Genomic DNA, 16,157 nt, shown 5'->3' on the forward strand with positions numbered 1-16,157 from the left:
CGGCAACAATTACTGCGAACTGAACTGAACTAAATTGAACTGAACTTTGCGTCACTTTGAAACTGGTCATTTACCCCTAGACAACGATAGAGCTTGATTGATCCTGTTATCTTAATTCTGTGTACATGTGTGTTTATCATTGCTGAACTGTTGCATTTATTATCCTTTTGATTAGAGTACCGTGTTGCTTGTTCCTTTAATAAAACTTTCTTAGTTCTAGTAATCCAGACTCCAACTGAGTGATCCATTTCTGCTGGTTTGGCAACCCAGTTACGGGGTACGTAACAGTATCAAGTGAAAACAGATCTCTACAACATGATCTAAATTAATTACAAAACAAATATAAAACACAAAACAATTGATTGCATAAGAATTCACCCCTCCCCTTTAAAATAACACACCATCATCACTGGTGCAGCCAATTGGTTTTAGAAGTCACATAATTAGTCAAATAGAGATCACCATGTGCAGTCAAGGTATTTCAATTGATTGTAGTAAAAGTACACCTGTTTCTGGAAGGTCAAACTGCTGGTGAGTCAGTATCCTGGCAAAAACTACACCATGAAAAGAAAAGATCACTCCAAGCAACTCTGCAAAGAGGTTATTGAAAAGCACAAGCCAGGAGATGGATACAGGAAAATTTCCAAGTCACTGAATATCCCTTGGAGCACAGTTAAGTCAATCATCAATAAATGGAAAGAATATGGCACAGCTGTAAATCTGCCTAGAGCAGGCTGTCCTCAAAGATTGAGTGACCATGTAAGAAGACTAATGAGGGAGGCCACCAACAGACCTATGACAACTCTGGAGGAGTTTCAAGTTTCAGTAGCTGAGATGGGAGAGACTGCACAAACAACTGTTGCCCAGGTGCTTCACCAATCACAGCTTTATGGGAGAGTGGCAAACAGAAAGCCACTGTTGAAAAAAATGCATGTGAAATCTCGCCTAGAGTTTGCCAGAAGGCGTGTGTAAGACTCTGAAGTCAGCTGGAAAAGGTTCTGTGGTCTGACAAAACCAAAATCGAGCATTTTGGCCAGACTAAGTGCTATGTTTGGCATAAGCCAAACACTGTACATCATTAAAAACACACCATCTCTACCGTGGAGCATGGTGGTGACTGCATCATGCTGTGGGGATGCTTCACTGCTGCAGGCCCTGGAAGGCTTGTGAAGGTAGAAGGCAAGATGAATGCTGCAAAATACAGGGAAATCCAGGAGGAAAAGCTAATGCAATCTGCAAGAGAACTGTGACTTGGGAGAAGATTTGTTTTTCAACAAGACAATTGCCCCAACCATGAAACCACAGCTACACAGGGATGGCTTAAAAACAACAAAGGTAATGTCCTGGAGTGGCCGAGTTAGAGTCCAGACCTCAATCCAACTGAGGATTTGTGGTTGGATTTACAAAGGGCTCTTCACTCACAATTCCCATGCACTCTAACAGAGCTTGAGCAGTTTTGTAAAGGAGAACGGGGAAATATTGCAGTGTCTGGATGTGCAAAGCTGATAGAGACCTATCCACACAGAGTCAAGGCTGTAATTACTGCTAAAGGTGCATCTAATAAATACAAACTTGGAGGGGGTGAATACTTAAGCAATCAATTATTTTGTGTTTTATACCTGTAATTAATTTAAATCACTTTGTAGAGATCTATTTTCACTTTGACATAGAAGAGTCTTTTTCTGTTGATCAATGTCAATAAAAGCCAAATAGTTCTATAGGTAAATGAGTGATTCACTTGAACTTCTTTAATTTTAGCAAAATGCATTCGGTACATTCTGCAGACAGCACCACTCATTCCACACTCACTCTGAGCTCTGTCTTTAACCTTCTATATTTCCACAACAATGCCAAACATAAGCTCATGGAACAGTATTGCTTCTGACAAGCCCAATGCAGCCCTTGGGACTTAATACATAATTTATCAATTTCAGATATCCACCCTTTACTCCTTTCCTTCCCCATTGATGTGATTGTCCTTCTGTTTCTATTTATTCTTCTGCCCTAAATGCTGCTTTGTAAAGTAACTTTTACCTTGCCAACCTTGGTCTACAGTCGATCACAGACATTCCATCTATTCTATTCGCCTTCCCATATCCCCCTCCACAACTTAATATATCTGTGTTCTTAATTTTTCCATTCTGTAAACTGTCCTTGACCTTAATGATTGACCATTTCTCTCTCTTCACTAATGCCATTTGACCTACTAAGTACTTCCAGCATTTGTTTGCCTCAAATATAGAATTTGTTATTTGTATGAAAATACTAACATACTGATGACAAATCAGAAGATAATTTTCTGGAAGGACAGTAGGTTATATCTTGTAAAATAACATATATGATTCTGGTGCTTCACTAACAATATAAAAAATAATTGCTCTGCATTCTTGAAATTATTGTTTCTTTCCTGATCCTTACATCAAAACTATTTGTTTATTTGTTCCTAATTATTATAAAGTATTAATTGTTCACTTCACCATTATCCAGCAAAATCAAGCAAATTTATGTAAAAACATGATCCAGCACATCCCAAAACGTGTTCTCCAGTGTGCTTTTGTATTTCTTCTTCTCAAGCTGAACTTGAAACAGCAATCCACAATACATCTGACAAGGTGTACCAGGGGGGAAAATGAACATAATGCATCAAATACACTACAATACCTTTACACTGTGGGTATCGATTTGTTTACCTAATAGATGGTGCAGCACTAATCCATCATACAGGTCTTCCTCCAGTGACTTAACAACAATGTGATCTTGCTTCAATGTGGCATTGATCCAATCAATGAGAAACTAAGAAAAGGAGACAGTATTGGTTCATAGTTAAATATTGTAAACCTATTATATTTATTAATTAAATGGCATGGCATCACCAAACTAATCTAGTACCCATAAAGGTATACCTTCTGCTTCCCTCCAACATTGGACCCTAAATAGCCGCACCTCATTTTAGTTCATCATTATTTCCCGAGCATGTGACACAAACACAGCTTTAAGTGAAGACAAAATCTCAGTTCCAGCTAAGAGGCATAGGCACTTTGGATTATGGGCAGATGACAAAGAAAAGGAGTGTAGCTGACCTTTTTTGGTGACGCAGAGTTATTTCGGAATCAGATTTTATTGTAACTGACTTAAATGACGTAAAATTTTGGGGGTCTTTTTTGCAGCATCAGTGGGGTGCAAAGCAAAAATACAAAAAATAGTGCAAAAACAGAAGAAAAAGAGAAATCACAGGAATGGAAGGGCCAAGAACAACTGTCAACTAGCAGGGGCTCGGAAATTTAGGTGGCTAAGAACAGATGTGTAGTGGTAGAAAATTAAAATTCATTTCAATATACTAGTTTTGAAAACATTTTGTAGATTATCATAATGGGCTGACTTTTTACGCTGTCATCTAGATTTGTCGGATTACTGAGGTTTCAGAAGAGCGGCAGCATTCTTTAATTAAATGTCAAATTATCTGGGACACAAGTAAGCAAATCAAAAGGCAAACTATTCAGTATCTACAACCAAAAGACAGAAAAGTAGAGACACAAGCAAAGGAATAAGTTTCCACCATCATTAATTCTTCCAGCTTAGGGTTCTTCAGTGATGCAGGCTGTATGAACTTTCTTTTTTCACCTGTAAAAGTCAGAGGAAATATTATTAAATAACCAGAAAATATGAACATTAAATGTTAGGAAACACTCAGTAGGGCAAAGACAGGGTTAGTGTGGGATAAGCTTAGAGGTTGTCCAGTTAGTGGGTAAATAGAGACATTGGAGAAAAAGAAATGAACAGCTATGAAATGAGGGCAGATAAAGCAAAAAACACAAAGAAGCTTAAAATTTGTGAAATGCACAGCTGTAGAACATCACCAAAACAATCCTGGTCTTGCTCTTTCAGAAATATTTCCCATTTTTTAAAATTTATCCTTCCCCTACTTTCCCTTTAACTCAAATCTGGTTTGTTTTCCCCCTTTACCAGTTCTGATCAAGATCTTCAACTAAGAAAATCAAACTGCATCTCTCCTCAACTCCATGGTACAAGAGGTTCAGGTACAATCTCCGGAAAGCCATCTCACAGGTGAAGTGACAATTCCAGACCAAAACTGAATTTCAGAAGGATGCTCAAAGCTGTGGCATGGTTTGAATGCTATCACCGCCTCCTACAAAGTAAAGCCAAGTGACTTAACTAACAAAGTTTCGCTCCGATGAACTCAATGCATTTTATGCTCACTTTGATTGGCAAAAGATGGAGGAAGCTTCACAAACTCTGACAGCCCCCAATGATCCTGTGATAAGGGTGAACACATGGAGATCATCTAACCAAGCTGGTGTACCTGGCCGAGCACTGAAGACCTGTGCTTATCAACTGGAGTATTTACTAGTATCTTTAATCTCTTGCTTCTGAGGTAGCCATCTGCTTCAAGCAGGCTTCAATTATATTGGTGCCCAAGAAGAATGTGGTGATATTGAACATCTGGCTGAATGGTGCCAGAATAACAACCTCTCACTGACTATCATCCATTAGCACTTACATCCACGATGAAGTGCTTTGAGAGGTTGTTGATAAAATATATCAACTCCTGCATGACTTGGATCTGCTCTGATTTTTGTCACAATAGGTTAATAGCAGATGCCTTTTCATTGGCTGTTCACTCAACCTTGGAACATCTGGACAATGAAGATGCATACATCAGGATGCTCTTTATTGACTACAGCTCTGCATTCAACACTATCAGCCCCTCAGAACTAATGAATAAGCTTCAAAACCTTGGCCTCAATGTCTCCTCGTTCAAATGGATCACTTGCAGACATCAGTCAATTTGGTTTGACAACAACATCTCCTCCACAATCTTCCTCAACACAGGTGCACCACAAGGCTGTGTGATAAGCCCCCTGCTGTACTCACTTTATTCTTACGACTGTCAGGCTAACTACAGCTCTAATGTTGTCTTTAAGTTTGCTGATGGCACCACTGCTGTTGGCCGTATCAAAAGTGGTGATGAATCAGCATTTATGAGGGATATTGAAACTCTGGCAAAACAGTAAACAGCAACCTTTCACTCAATGTCAGCAAAACCAAAGAGCTGATTATTGACTACAGGAGGAGGAATCCAAGGACCCATGAGCCAGTACTCATTGGGTGATCAGAAACTTTAAAGAAGATCTGTCCTGGACCCAACACACAAGTACCATTGAAAAGAACATATGTCAGTGCCTCTACTTTCTTATGAGATTGCCAAAATTTGACATGTCATCTAAAACTTTGACAAACTTCTATAAATGCATGGTGAGAGTATACAGATCAGTTGCATGACAGCCTGGTACGGAAACAGCAAATCTCTTGAACTCAAAAGACTACGAAAAGTAGTGGATACATCCCAGTTTATCCATAGGTAAAGCCCTCCCCACCATAGAGCACAGGGAGTGCAGTTGCAGGAAAGCAGTGTCCATAATCAAGGACCTCGACCATCCAGGCCATGTTCTCTTCTCACTGCTACCATCAGGAGGAAGGTACAAGAGCTCTAGGTCCAACACCACCAGGTTCAAGAACAGTTATTACCACTCAACCATCAGGCTTCTGAACCAGAGGGCTAACTTCACTCACCCCAACAATGAACTGCTTTCACAACCTCTGGACTCACTTTTAAGGACTCTACAACTCAGGTCTTAATATTTATTATTTATTTGTGATTTTTTTTTCTTTTTGTATTTGCACAGCTTGTCATCTTTTGCACATTGCTTATTTGTCTATCTTAGTTTATGTGCAAGTATTTCACTGATTCTATTGTGTTTCTCTGCATTTACTGTGAATTCCCACAAGAAAATGAATCTCAAAATAGTATATGGAGACATACATGCACTTTGATAATAAATTTACCTTGATTTTGGTGATTAGAGCTCTGCGTAGAGCAGTAAATAATTATTGTCCTGTTGTATATCCTTCATGCACGCACTCAAGATATTTGGTGAAATTTTGATTTCTGTCTAGTTCAAACCTGTAGTCAGAGATCTCTGGACTATATCACACATTTTAACTTTTGTTTTTTTTTGCTGCTATTTAGTGCTTTCTGTGACCATGTATTCTCTACAAGACTACTTGATTCTTAGGATGGCTTCCAAATGCAGAAAGGTAGATGCTGTCTGATAGTCAAGCCCCTTTGTTGCTTCTGCCTTGTCTTTTCCTATCATCCTCAACTGATCTTATATTCTTCAACATTTTCTTTGCTTTTGTTTACCTGCACCACAATAATCAGAGTTTCTCTTCATCTAATTATTCCATGTTACATGTGCAATTATGTATATTAGTCATCATAAAAACTTCAAAAGGAATTCTCTCTTCCTATTGTAATTTTTGGTGGTTTTTTTTGAAAGCCAATCTAACATCTAAAAACTAATTGCTGGATTAATTCCCTTCCACTTTTTTTTAAATTTTGGAAGGTAAACTCCACAAGGGTGCTGAAAACATCACTTAGGTTTTTCAAAGGAACAGAAATCACAGCAGCTTTTACATTTGTTACAACCAGCTACAACCTGGGGTAGTTCAAAGTTTTGGGAATGGTTGAATTCCAACCAAAATGTAAAATGTCCATTTCTGAATCCTGCCTATTCTTTGTTTTAACGTATTGTGTCAGTACTTGGAGATGAGGCATTCCATTTCATAAACTATTACTCACTGATACCTTCACTGTGGTTGTTTTACTTTTAGCAATTCATGACATGGAATTGAGAATTCAGTAACTGGACATATCCCATACTTCTAATATAAAGATTTTTTACTGTGCAGGAAAATCAATATTGCAACAGATGTACAAACCTAGAGGAATGTCAATTTTTGTAGATTCTTTAGATTCTTCAAAGGCAGCAAAAATATTAGCAAAAGAAGAATCCATTTCCTTCACCTGCAGATATAAATATATAAGATAAGCATGATACCTATGAAACAACCATCTATGGAAGATTTTGTACAAAATTGCAAGGGAGATGAGAGTTCTTCTGGCATAGAGTCTCTGCAGTGTGGAATATTACAACATAAATACATATCTCAATTCCAGTGAAGGGTTATTGGTGTGAAATATTAACTCCCTCTCCACAGATGCTGTCTGACCTCCTGAAAACTTGTAGCATTTTGTTTCCATATATAAATAGACTAAGTTCAAAGTATAATATTGAATGTCATAACATAAAATCTCCCTTTTGTAATAGGTTTACAACATGGGATTTTCTTTATCAGTGCTTGCAAGATATGATTATTTATCTTTAAGGTTAAACATGAATACAGTCTTGCAAATTTTCTTCGTTTACTTACATATGCTCTTTTTAGATGATGAAAGGATGGATGGAGGGATAACCTTTCCCTTGGCTAGGGTTATCTCAAACCAGGGAATCACAGCTGCAAAAGAGAGCAATAGCTATTCAATACAAAGATGAGAAGAAATTCCTTCACCCAAGTGGTAGTGATTCTTTGGAATTCTCTTCCTAGGACTGCTTGGAGGTTGTTGACTATTCATTCTAGACTGAGATCAATAGACCACAGTATATTAAGCGGAATCAAAGGGTACGAGGAGGAGAATTACATTGAGGCAAAATGTCAACCATAATTTTATTGAATTAGGCCAAATGTTCTGCTCCTACTTCTACTTATATTCCTTATGATTAGAATATAGGATGCAAAAGGGTAGTGAAGTGGTTAGCACAAAGCTTAACAGTACCAGCCACTCGGGTTCAATTCCCACCACTGCCCGTAAGGAGTATGTACGTTCTCCCCATGACCACGTGGGTTTCCTCAGGGTGCTTCAGTTTCCTCCCACAGTCCAAAGATGTGCCAGTTGATAGGTTAGTTGGTCATTGTAAATTGTCATGTGATTAGGCTAGGGTGAAATAGGGGGATTGCTGGATGGAGCGGTTTGAAGGGCCTGAAAGACCTACTGCACGTTGTATCCAAATAAAATAAATACAAATCAAATTAGAGGTCAATTTTCATTTCAGAATTCCCAGCAATACTTTATGTTAGGCAACTATACAAGGTGAATTATGTTCATTAAAGCAAATATTATAGCAGACTAAGAGTACTGTACTCACTGTCGTGAATGCTTAATGATATTTAATGTTCCATAGGTAATCCCTGCATCCTTAAACCATTTGCAAAAATAGTTAAATTACATCATAATGATAATTTTTAACTCCATAATACCTTCTATCACCTTAGTTCATCTGATGATGATATGCTCTTCTCCATCTTTGTAACTCCCAATGATAGCTTCGGTAAGATTCCCATTCACTATTCATTCAGCTAATTCAAAACTTTGCTCTGTGTCCTTTCCCACATTGGGCCCTAATCACAGATTAGCTGCAGGGATGATCTTTGCTATCTCACTCTCCCTAGTTTTCCACCTTCACCCTTCACTCTATCACTAGCCATTCCACATTTAGCAATCTCAACCCAGTCTTCGGGAATGTCCTCACCGAGTTTCACTACTTCAGTGCCGCATCCTCCTCCTTTAAGACTTTCTTTATTTAAAACCAACTCCTTAACCAAGCGCTTGATCACTTCTATTAGCTTACTTAGGCTTCATGTTGAGTATGACTGAAACATCCTTCTATGAAGTGCTTTGGGGCATTTTTCCAAAATAAAGGCATCATGTAAATTCTTTATTATGAGCATAATATTTCAAAAAGTCAATGATCTGCAAGAGAAAGTGGTTGTACGCTAAATATGCCAACCACCGTACTATATGTTACAATTCACAATCAAGCAATCATTAAACAAATTTGAGTTCTTAAAAGAGTTATTATTGGAAGTTTCTTTAATGTAGCCTACAGTGGTTAACGTTGCCATATTATCGGTGAATATTAAGGACGCAGAGAGAACTCAGTGTTTGAAAAGAGCAAAATTTTCACCATTGAAGAGGACATGGAGAGAGTTGCTAATGTGTAAGCAGTAATACCACAAGGTATCTTTACAAAGAGGAAGGTTCATCAAACGGCTGCAAAGATCTCAAACAAAAGTGCATTTCCTCTTTTGTGTCCTTAGGAACTTAACAGACCAGGCAATTTCTTAAAAATCCCATTCAGTCTTTTTCCATTTTTCTGCCCTCTCCTACCATTCTCCTTTTCATTACAAGAAAATCTAAAACTAAACTTGGAGAGATGTGGAAGTGACGTTATCTAGTCATGCAGTATATATTCATATCTGTATTTCAAATACTTTTTTAAAAATCTCACCACCCTCAACTTTATTCAGAAAAGACAATACTCATTGGTTATGTGCTTATGTTGAAACAATCTTAACTGTCCTGCTGAAGGGACAAATTCATTTTAGCATGAAACATTCCAAGATTCAGCTCTACTGAGTAAATAGCACTTGAAAATTATGTTTACCAAAGCCATTGAAAAGCAAAGGAAAGGTGAAGCAAATTTGCAAGTTTGATCACAAACTTAAAAGCAGTCTTAAAAACTGTTTTTAAAAGGATATAGTGTGCTTCATTAAGTACATACAGTATATACACCACAGTATTGCTATAACTTACCTTTGATGGTCTAACACTGGAAATACAGTTTTCAGAGAAGCCCCTTCGTGAAATTTTACACCATCAAAAAAAATTGGTCATCATTCTTGCTGATCATTAGTGCAACAGCATGGAAAAGAAAAAAAAATATGGCACCTTTGTATGTATAGGAAATTCAGATTTTGTGGTAAGGACATATTTAGCATTTTACTTTTAATTCTTGCAACAAATGTTGAGAATATAACAGTCATAATTATGGATTCAAAACTGTGTTAAAAAGATCGGCAAAAGCTATTTTTTTCTGACATCATTGTAGCTTCCTCTTTTACTCTCTGTGGTTTTAACTGGAAATCATGCAGACATGTGTATAACGGAAATGATATCATAGATTTTAATAGTACACTACCATTGTAATGGAACTGCTATGAAAAAAGGAAGTCACAGTAGCTCAACAGCTATATACCACTAACCCAATGCTTGATTTGTTTTTAACTGAACACCCTTCGGGAGAGGAAAACTTATAACTGATGTGCATTCAAATGTGCACGTATATCAGCATTACAGATATAAATCTAGTCACGCTGGGTCTACCTATGAATCTGTAAGAGTTTTGCTATCAAAATTGGATGCATTCACTCCTTTCTAATCTGACTACATCATCTCAGGGGAGTTGGTTTCAACATACAGTACATAGTGACATCTACAGTTAATTAGATTGCCAACATAGTTCTAATTAGTTTGTTGTGAGAAACTAACTAATTTACATTTGGCTCTTTTTGGAATCATGGAGAAAACAATTATGATATTCATTCCAATGTTGTTACAGTATCCAGGAACAGATACATCTTTATAGTTAGTAGCCAATAGCAAAATCAAACATTCAATGTCATAAGAAAACAGGACTGTGCTCTTTCCTTTTTACTTATCTTCATACTTATGATTATTGTAGCTGGTCATTAGAAAACAGTTGCATTCATTCCACTATCTTGAATCAAACCGATATTCACTGGCTCAATATGATTTCCATTCATTCTAGTATTCTTTATTTGTTTTATAAAAACAGTCATAGACGAGTGTGTCCACACAAAATCATTCAAGTCTTCCCTAACCAGAAGCCCTGGATGAACCGTAAGATTTGCAATTTGCCAGGGGCCAGATCAGTGGACTTAACACTGATGACCAAGTTATATACAAGGGGTACAGGTGCATTCTCCGGAAAGCCATCTCATGTGTGAATTGGCAATTCCAGACCAAACTTGAATCACTGATGGATGCTCGACAGTTGTGGCAGGGCTTGAACACTGTCACCTCCTACAAAGTGAAATCAAGTGACATGGGTGACAACAAGGCTTTGCTCTCAAATGAGCCCAATGTCCTTAATGCTCACTTTGACCATCGGTATGATGAACCCACAGAAAACATCCAGCCCAGCAGGGTACCTGGCTAAGTATAATTCAACTAGCTGGAGTATTCACTAATACTTTTATCCCCTCGCTTCAGCAGTCTGAGGTACCCACCCGCTTCAGCCAGGCTTCAATTATAACAGTGCCAAAGAATTATAGCTGCCTCGATGATTATTGTCCAGTAGCAGTTACATCCACTGTGATGAAGTGCTTTGAGAGACTGGTGATGAAACGTATCAACACCCTCCTGAGAAATACCTTGGATCTACTCCAGTTTATCTACCATCACAACAGCTCTGCAGCAGATGCCATTTCATTGGCTCTTCATACAATGCTGGAACAGATGGACAACAAAGATGCATACATCATGATGTTCGTCATTGACTATAGCTTGGCATTCAGTGCTATCATCCCCTCAAAACTAATCGACAAACTACAAGACCTTGGCCTCACTACCTCCTTGTGCAAATGGATCATCAATTTCCTCACTTGCAGACCCCAGTCAGTTCAGATTGGCAACATCTCCTCCACAATCTCCCTCCACAGAGGTATACCACAAGGCTATTTGCTGAGCTCCCTGCTCTACTTGTCATATACTGATGACTGTGAGGCTTAGCACAGCTTCAATGCCATATTTAAGTTTGCTGATGATTGGCATAATCAGAGGTGGAAATGAAACAGCATACAGGAGGGGAAACGGGCAGAGCAACAACCTCCCAAATGTCAGCAAACCCAAGGAGATGATTATTGACTTCAGGAGGAGAAAACTAGAGTTCCATGACCCAGCTCTCATTGGCGGATCAGAGGTGGAGAGGGTCAGCAACTCTAAATTCCTCAGTGTTATCATTTGAGAGAATCTGTCCTGGATCCAGCACATAAGTACCATTATGAAGAAAGCACGGCAGTACCTCTATGTTCTTAGAAGTTTGCAGAGATTCAACATGACATCTAAGACGTTGACAAACTTCTATAGATGTGTGGCTGATTGCATCACGGTTGCATCACGGCCTGGTATGGAAACACCAATGCCCGTGTATGGAAAAGCCTTCAAAAAGTGGTAGATATGACCAGTCCATCACGAGCAAAGCCCTTCCCACCATTGAGCACATCTATACACAGCGCTGTTCACTATTTATTGCTTACTTATTTATTATTATTAATAATATTATTCTTTTATTTTTCTATTTCTTTATTTTGTATTTGCAGTTTTTTTGCCTGTTGGTTTTTGTCTGTCTCATTGGGCATGGTCTTTCATTGATTCCCTACACAACTCTCTTGTCTATTCATCCCTTCCCACTGATCTCCATCCCGGCACTTATCTTTGCAAGTGGAACAAGTGCCACATCTGCCCCTACACCTCCTCCCTCACTACCATTCAGACCCCAAACAGTCCTTCCAGGTGAGGCGATACTTCACCTGTGAGTCTGTTGGGGTCATATACTGTGTCCAGTGCTCCCGGTGTGACCTCCTGTATATCAGTGAGACCTGGTGTAGATTGGGAGACCACTTCACCGAGCACCTATGCTCCATCTGCCAGAAAAAGCAGGATCTCCCAGTGGCCACCCATTTTAATTCCACTTCCCACTCCTATTTTGATATGTCTTTCCACTGACAGATGAGGCCACACTCAGGATGGAGGAACAACACTTAATATTCCATCTGGGTAGCCTCCAACCTGATGGCATGAATGTCAATTTCTCAAACATCCAGTAATGCACCCCCCCCCCCAACTTCACCATTCCCCATCCACTTTTCCCTCTCTCACCTTATCTCCTTGCCCACCCATTGGCTCGCTCTGGTGCTCCTCCCCCTTTCTTTCTTCCATGGTCTTCTTTCCTCTTCTATCAGAGTCCCTCTTCTCTAGTCCCGTATCTTCTTCACCAATCAACTTCCCAGCTCTTTACCGCATCCCTCCCCTTTCAGGTTTCACCTATCACCTTGTGGTTCTCTCTCCCCGCCCCTTACCTTTTAAATCTACTCCTCTGCTTTTTTTCTCCCATCTCGGCCCGAAACGGCAAATGTACTCTTTTCCATAGGGGCTGTCTGGCCTGCTGAGTTCCCCAGCATTTTGTGTGTGTTGCTTGGATTTGCAACATCTGCAGATTTTCTCTTGTTTTTTTCATTGTTTCTTTTATGTTTCTTGTATTTACTGAGTGTTCACAAGAAATTGAATCTCAAGGCTGTATATGGTGATGTACTGTATATGTAGTTTGATAATAAATTTACTTTGAACTCATAGATACTTTTTTGCAGTCTGAAACTAATGGCAAAAACATGATTTTGACGGAAATGTATAACAGAATCCAAACAACTGTGTCCTGGAAAACAATGACTGAAAATATTCCCTAAATCTAATATTGAATATTTTAACCAGTCACGTTGGAGACAATTCTTTAAACCTGCTGCAGACGAAACCCAAACAGGCCAAATTAACAGGGTGCAGAAACAGAAAGACAGAAGTATATGAAATTGCTATATTAAAGAAGGGAGATTTTAAGGTGAGCTTTACCCTTTCTTCATTTAACATTCTGCAGCTTCTCATTTATACTGATATAAAAACATTGAAAATACTTACCATTCTCTTGTTTTTAGCTCCTTATTTTGCAAAAATTGGAACCAAAATGAAAGTATCGCCGTTGAGCTGGTCTGCACTGACGTTTCTAATTTACGTTCTTCCTCTTTTCACTATGTAATACGCAAGCCTTGCTATGGCCATTTCCACAAATAGATTGCAATAGTTCCACCAAACTTCCTCTAAACCTACTAAACCATCTAACAGGACAATTCTGTTTTCTATTAAGGCTTCTAATGTAGGTATTCCCCTCAATTATGATTTTCCTACAAGCAGAGCAGATCCTATGATCACCTGACTTCAAGTGGCTTTTCCAATATTTTATTGCAAAAATAATGAAACCAAGCCTTACCAGTTATCAGTAGTCGTAGTGCCCAATTCCCACAAATGGTGCTTTCTTAATCATTGGATAACAACTTTCTAAAACAAATATCTAGGGTACAAAACCATTTAAACCTCATTATTTCTACTTACAGCAAGCTCTTTTAAGGATACAACCCAATTAACCTTGTTGACAACAACTCTTATAGATAAAAAGCTTCAATACTGCTTTTTAAGTTGTTCTAATTTCACGCAATGTACAACACAAGATGTAATTAGCATGCACGGTCCAGGAGAAAAGGATACAAAGATAGCAAGATGGTAATACATGGTCTTATTGAACTAAGTTTCAGCATCATAATGAACTCAAGGGGATTGAAACTTCCCATGCATTCTAATGGAATATTGTGCCTTTAAGCATTAAAGACAGCCCGAGTACACATCAACAATTCTTAACTTTAAATCGTCAAAGTAAATTGTATTATCAAAGTACATAATGTATACAGTTGCAAGAAAAAGTTTGAGAAGCCTTTGCAGTTACCTAGTTTTCTGCATTAATTACTCAAAAATTGTGGTCTGATCTTCATCCAAGTCAGAATAATAGACAAACACAATCTGCCAAAACTAATAACAAAACAATTGTATCTTTCATGTCTTCATTGAACATGTTTCATGTCTCATTCATAGTTAAGACCGGAAGAACCCTTGAATGTGAACCCTTGTTCTTGAAAACTGGTAGAACTTCCTTTAGCAGCAATAACTTCCACCAAACATTTCCTGTACCTGCTGATCAGACACGCACAAAAGCAAGGAGGAATTTTAGTCCATTCCTCCATGCAAAACTGTTTCAGTTCATCAATAATTCTGGGATACATCTTCAGGTCATTCCACGGCATCCCAATTGGGTTAAGGCCTGGACTCTGACTTGGCCATTCTGTTGTTGATTTGCTTTTGTGTTTTGGATCATTGTCTTATTGCATCATCCAGCTTATATTAAGCTTCAGGAGATGGACTTCTACCCTGACATTCTCCTATAAAATGTCTCGATACAATTTTGAATTCATTGTTCCCTCAACTATTGCAAGCTGCCCAGGCCCTGAGGCAACAAAGCAGCCCCAAACCATGATACTCCTTCTACCATGCTTCACAGTTGGGATAAGGTTTTTGTGTTAGTGTTCAGTGCCCCTTTCCTCCAAACATAGCAGTGTGCATTTCTGTCACAAAGTTCAACTTTTGTCTCATCTGTCCACAGAACATTGCCCAGGAAGCATTGTGATGGTCTTTTGCAAAACTTGAAACTTGCAGCATTTTTTTTTGGAGAGTAGTGGTTTCCTCCATGGTGCCCTTCATGAACACTATTCTTGTTCAGTGTTTTTCTTATAGTGGACACATAGACAGAGACTCCAGCAAGTTCAAAGATCTCTGCAGGTCTTTTGCTGTTACCCTTGGGTTCTTTTTCACGTTCTTCAACATTGCACATTGTGCTCTTGGTGTGATCTTTGCAGGATGTCCATTCCAAGGGAGGGTAGTAACAGTACTGAATTTCCTCCATTTGTAGAAAATTTCTTTTATTCTGGACTGATGAACACTCAGGTCTTAAGAAATGCTTTTGTAGTCATTTCCAGCTTCATGCATCTCTACAATTCTTCTTCTAAGGTGCCCTGAAAGTTGTTTTAATCGAGGCATGTGGCACATGAAGACACTTTTTGATAAGGGAAACAACAGGAATTCTGCAGATGCTGGAAATTCAAGCAACACACATCAAAGTCGCTGGTGAACGCAGCAGGCCAGGCAGCATCTCTAGGAAGAGGCACAGTCGACGTTTCAGGCCGAGACCCCTCGTCCGGTCTAACTGAAGGAAAAGTTAGTAAGAGATTTGAAAGTGGGAGGGGGAGGGGGATATCCAAAATGATAGGAGAAGACAGGAAGGGGAGGGATGGAGCCAAGAGCTGGACAGGTGATTGGCAAAGGGGATATGTCCAGCTCTTGGCTCTATCCCTCCCCCTCCTGTCTTCTCCTATCATTTTGGATCTCCCCCTCCCCCTCCCACTTTCAAATCTCTTACTAACTTTACCTTCAGTTAGTCCTGACAAAGGGTCTCGGCCTGAAACGTCCACTGTACTTCTTCCTAGAGATGCTGCCTGGCCTGCTGCATTCACCAGCAACTTTGATGTGTGTTACTTTTTGATAAGAGCAGGTTCTGTCAGTAACCTGACTTTGTGTGTATTTGATATATATACAGGGCAGGGCAACTCTGCAACCCACACCTCCAATCTCATCTCATTGATTGGAACACCTGACTGCAAATAGCTTTTGTAAAAGGCATAACCCCAGAGGTTCATGTGCTTTTTTTGAACCTAGACTGTGA

General features: G+C 39.0%; 1 protein-coding gene across 4 annotated transcripts in view; it reads right to left on the reverse strand.

Moving 5' to 3' along the window:
- The window catches only part of parvg (parvin, gamma), a 41,040-nt gene extending 27,471 nt beyond the window's left edge, over positions 1-13,569 (reverse strand). The window contains exons 1-6 of one of the 4 annotated variants that reach the window (XM_072267840.1): positions 13,472-13,561; positions 9,515-9,603; positions 7,294-7,377; positions 6,802-6,886; positions 3,557-3,621; positions 2,691-2,793 (exon numbers count right to left, since the gene is read on the reverse strand). In XM_072267840.1, coding sequence (XP_072123941.1) covers positions 2,691-2,793; positions 3,557-3,621; positions 6,802-6,877 — 244 coding nt within the window. In that variant the 5' untranslated portion in view covers positions 6,878-6,886; positions 7,294-7,377; positions 9,515-9,603; positions 13,472-13,561. Of the gene's footprint in view, positions 1-2,690; positions 2,794-3,556; positions 3,622-6,801; positions 6,887-7,293; positions 7,378-9,514; positions 9,758-13,471 lie in introns of those variants that run through there. The other 3 variants (XM_072267841.1, XM_072267842.1, XM_072267839.1) reach the window with 3 other exon arrangements.
- Positions 13,570-16,157: the final 2,588 nt, after the last annotated feature.

Source organism: Mobula birostris, chromosome 9, assembly GCF_030028105.1.
Source record: "Mobula birostris isolate sMobBir1 chromosome 9, sMobBir1.hap1, whole genome shotgun sequence".
NCBI classification, from domain to species: Eukaryota; Metazoa; Chordata; class Chondrichthyes; order Myliobatiformes; family Myliobatidae; genus Mobula; species Mobula birostris.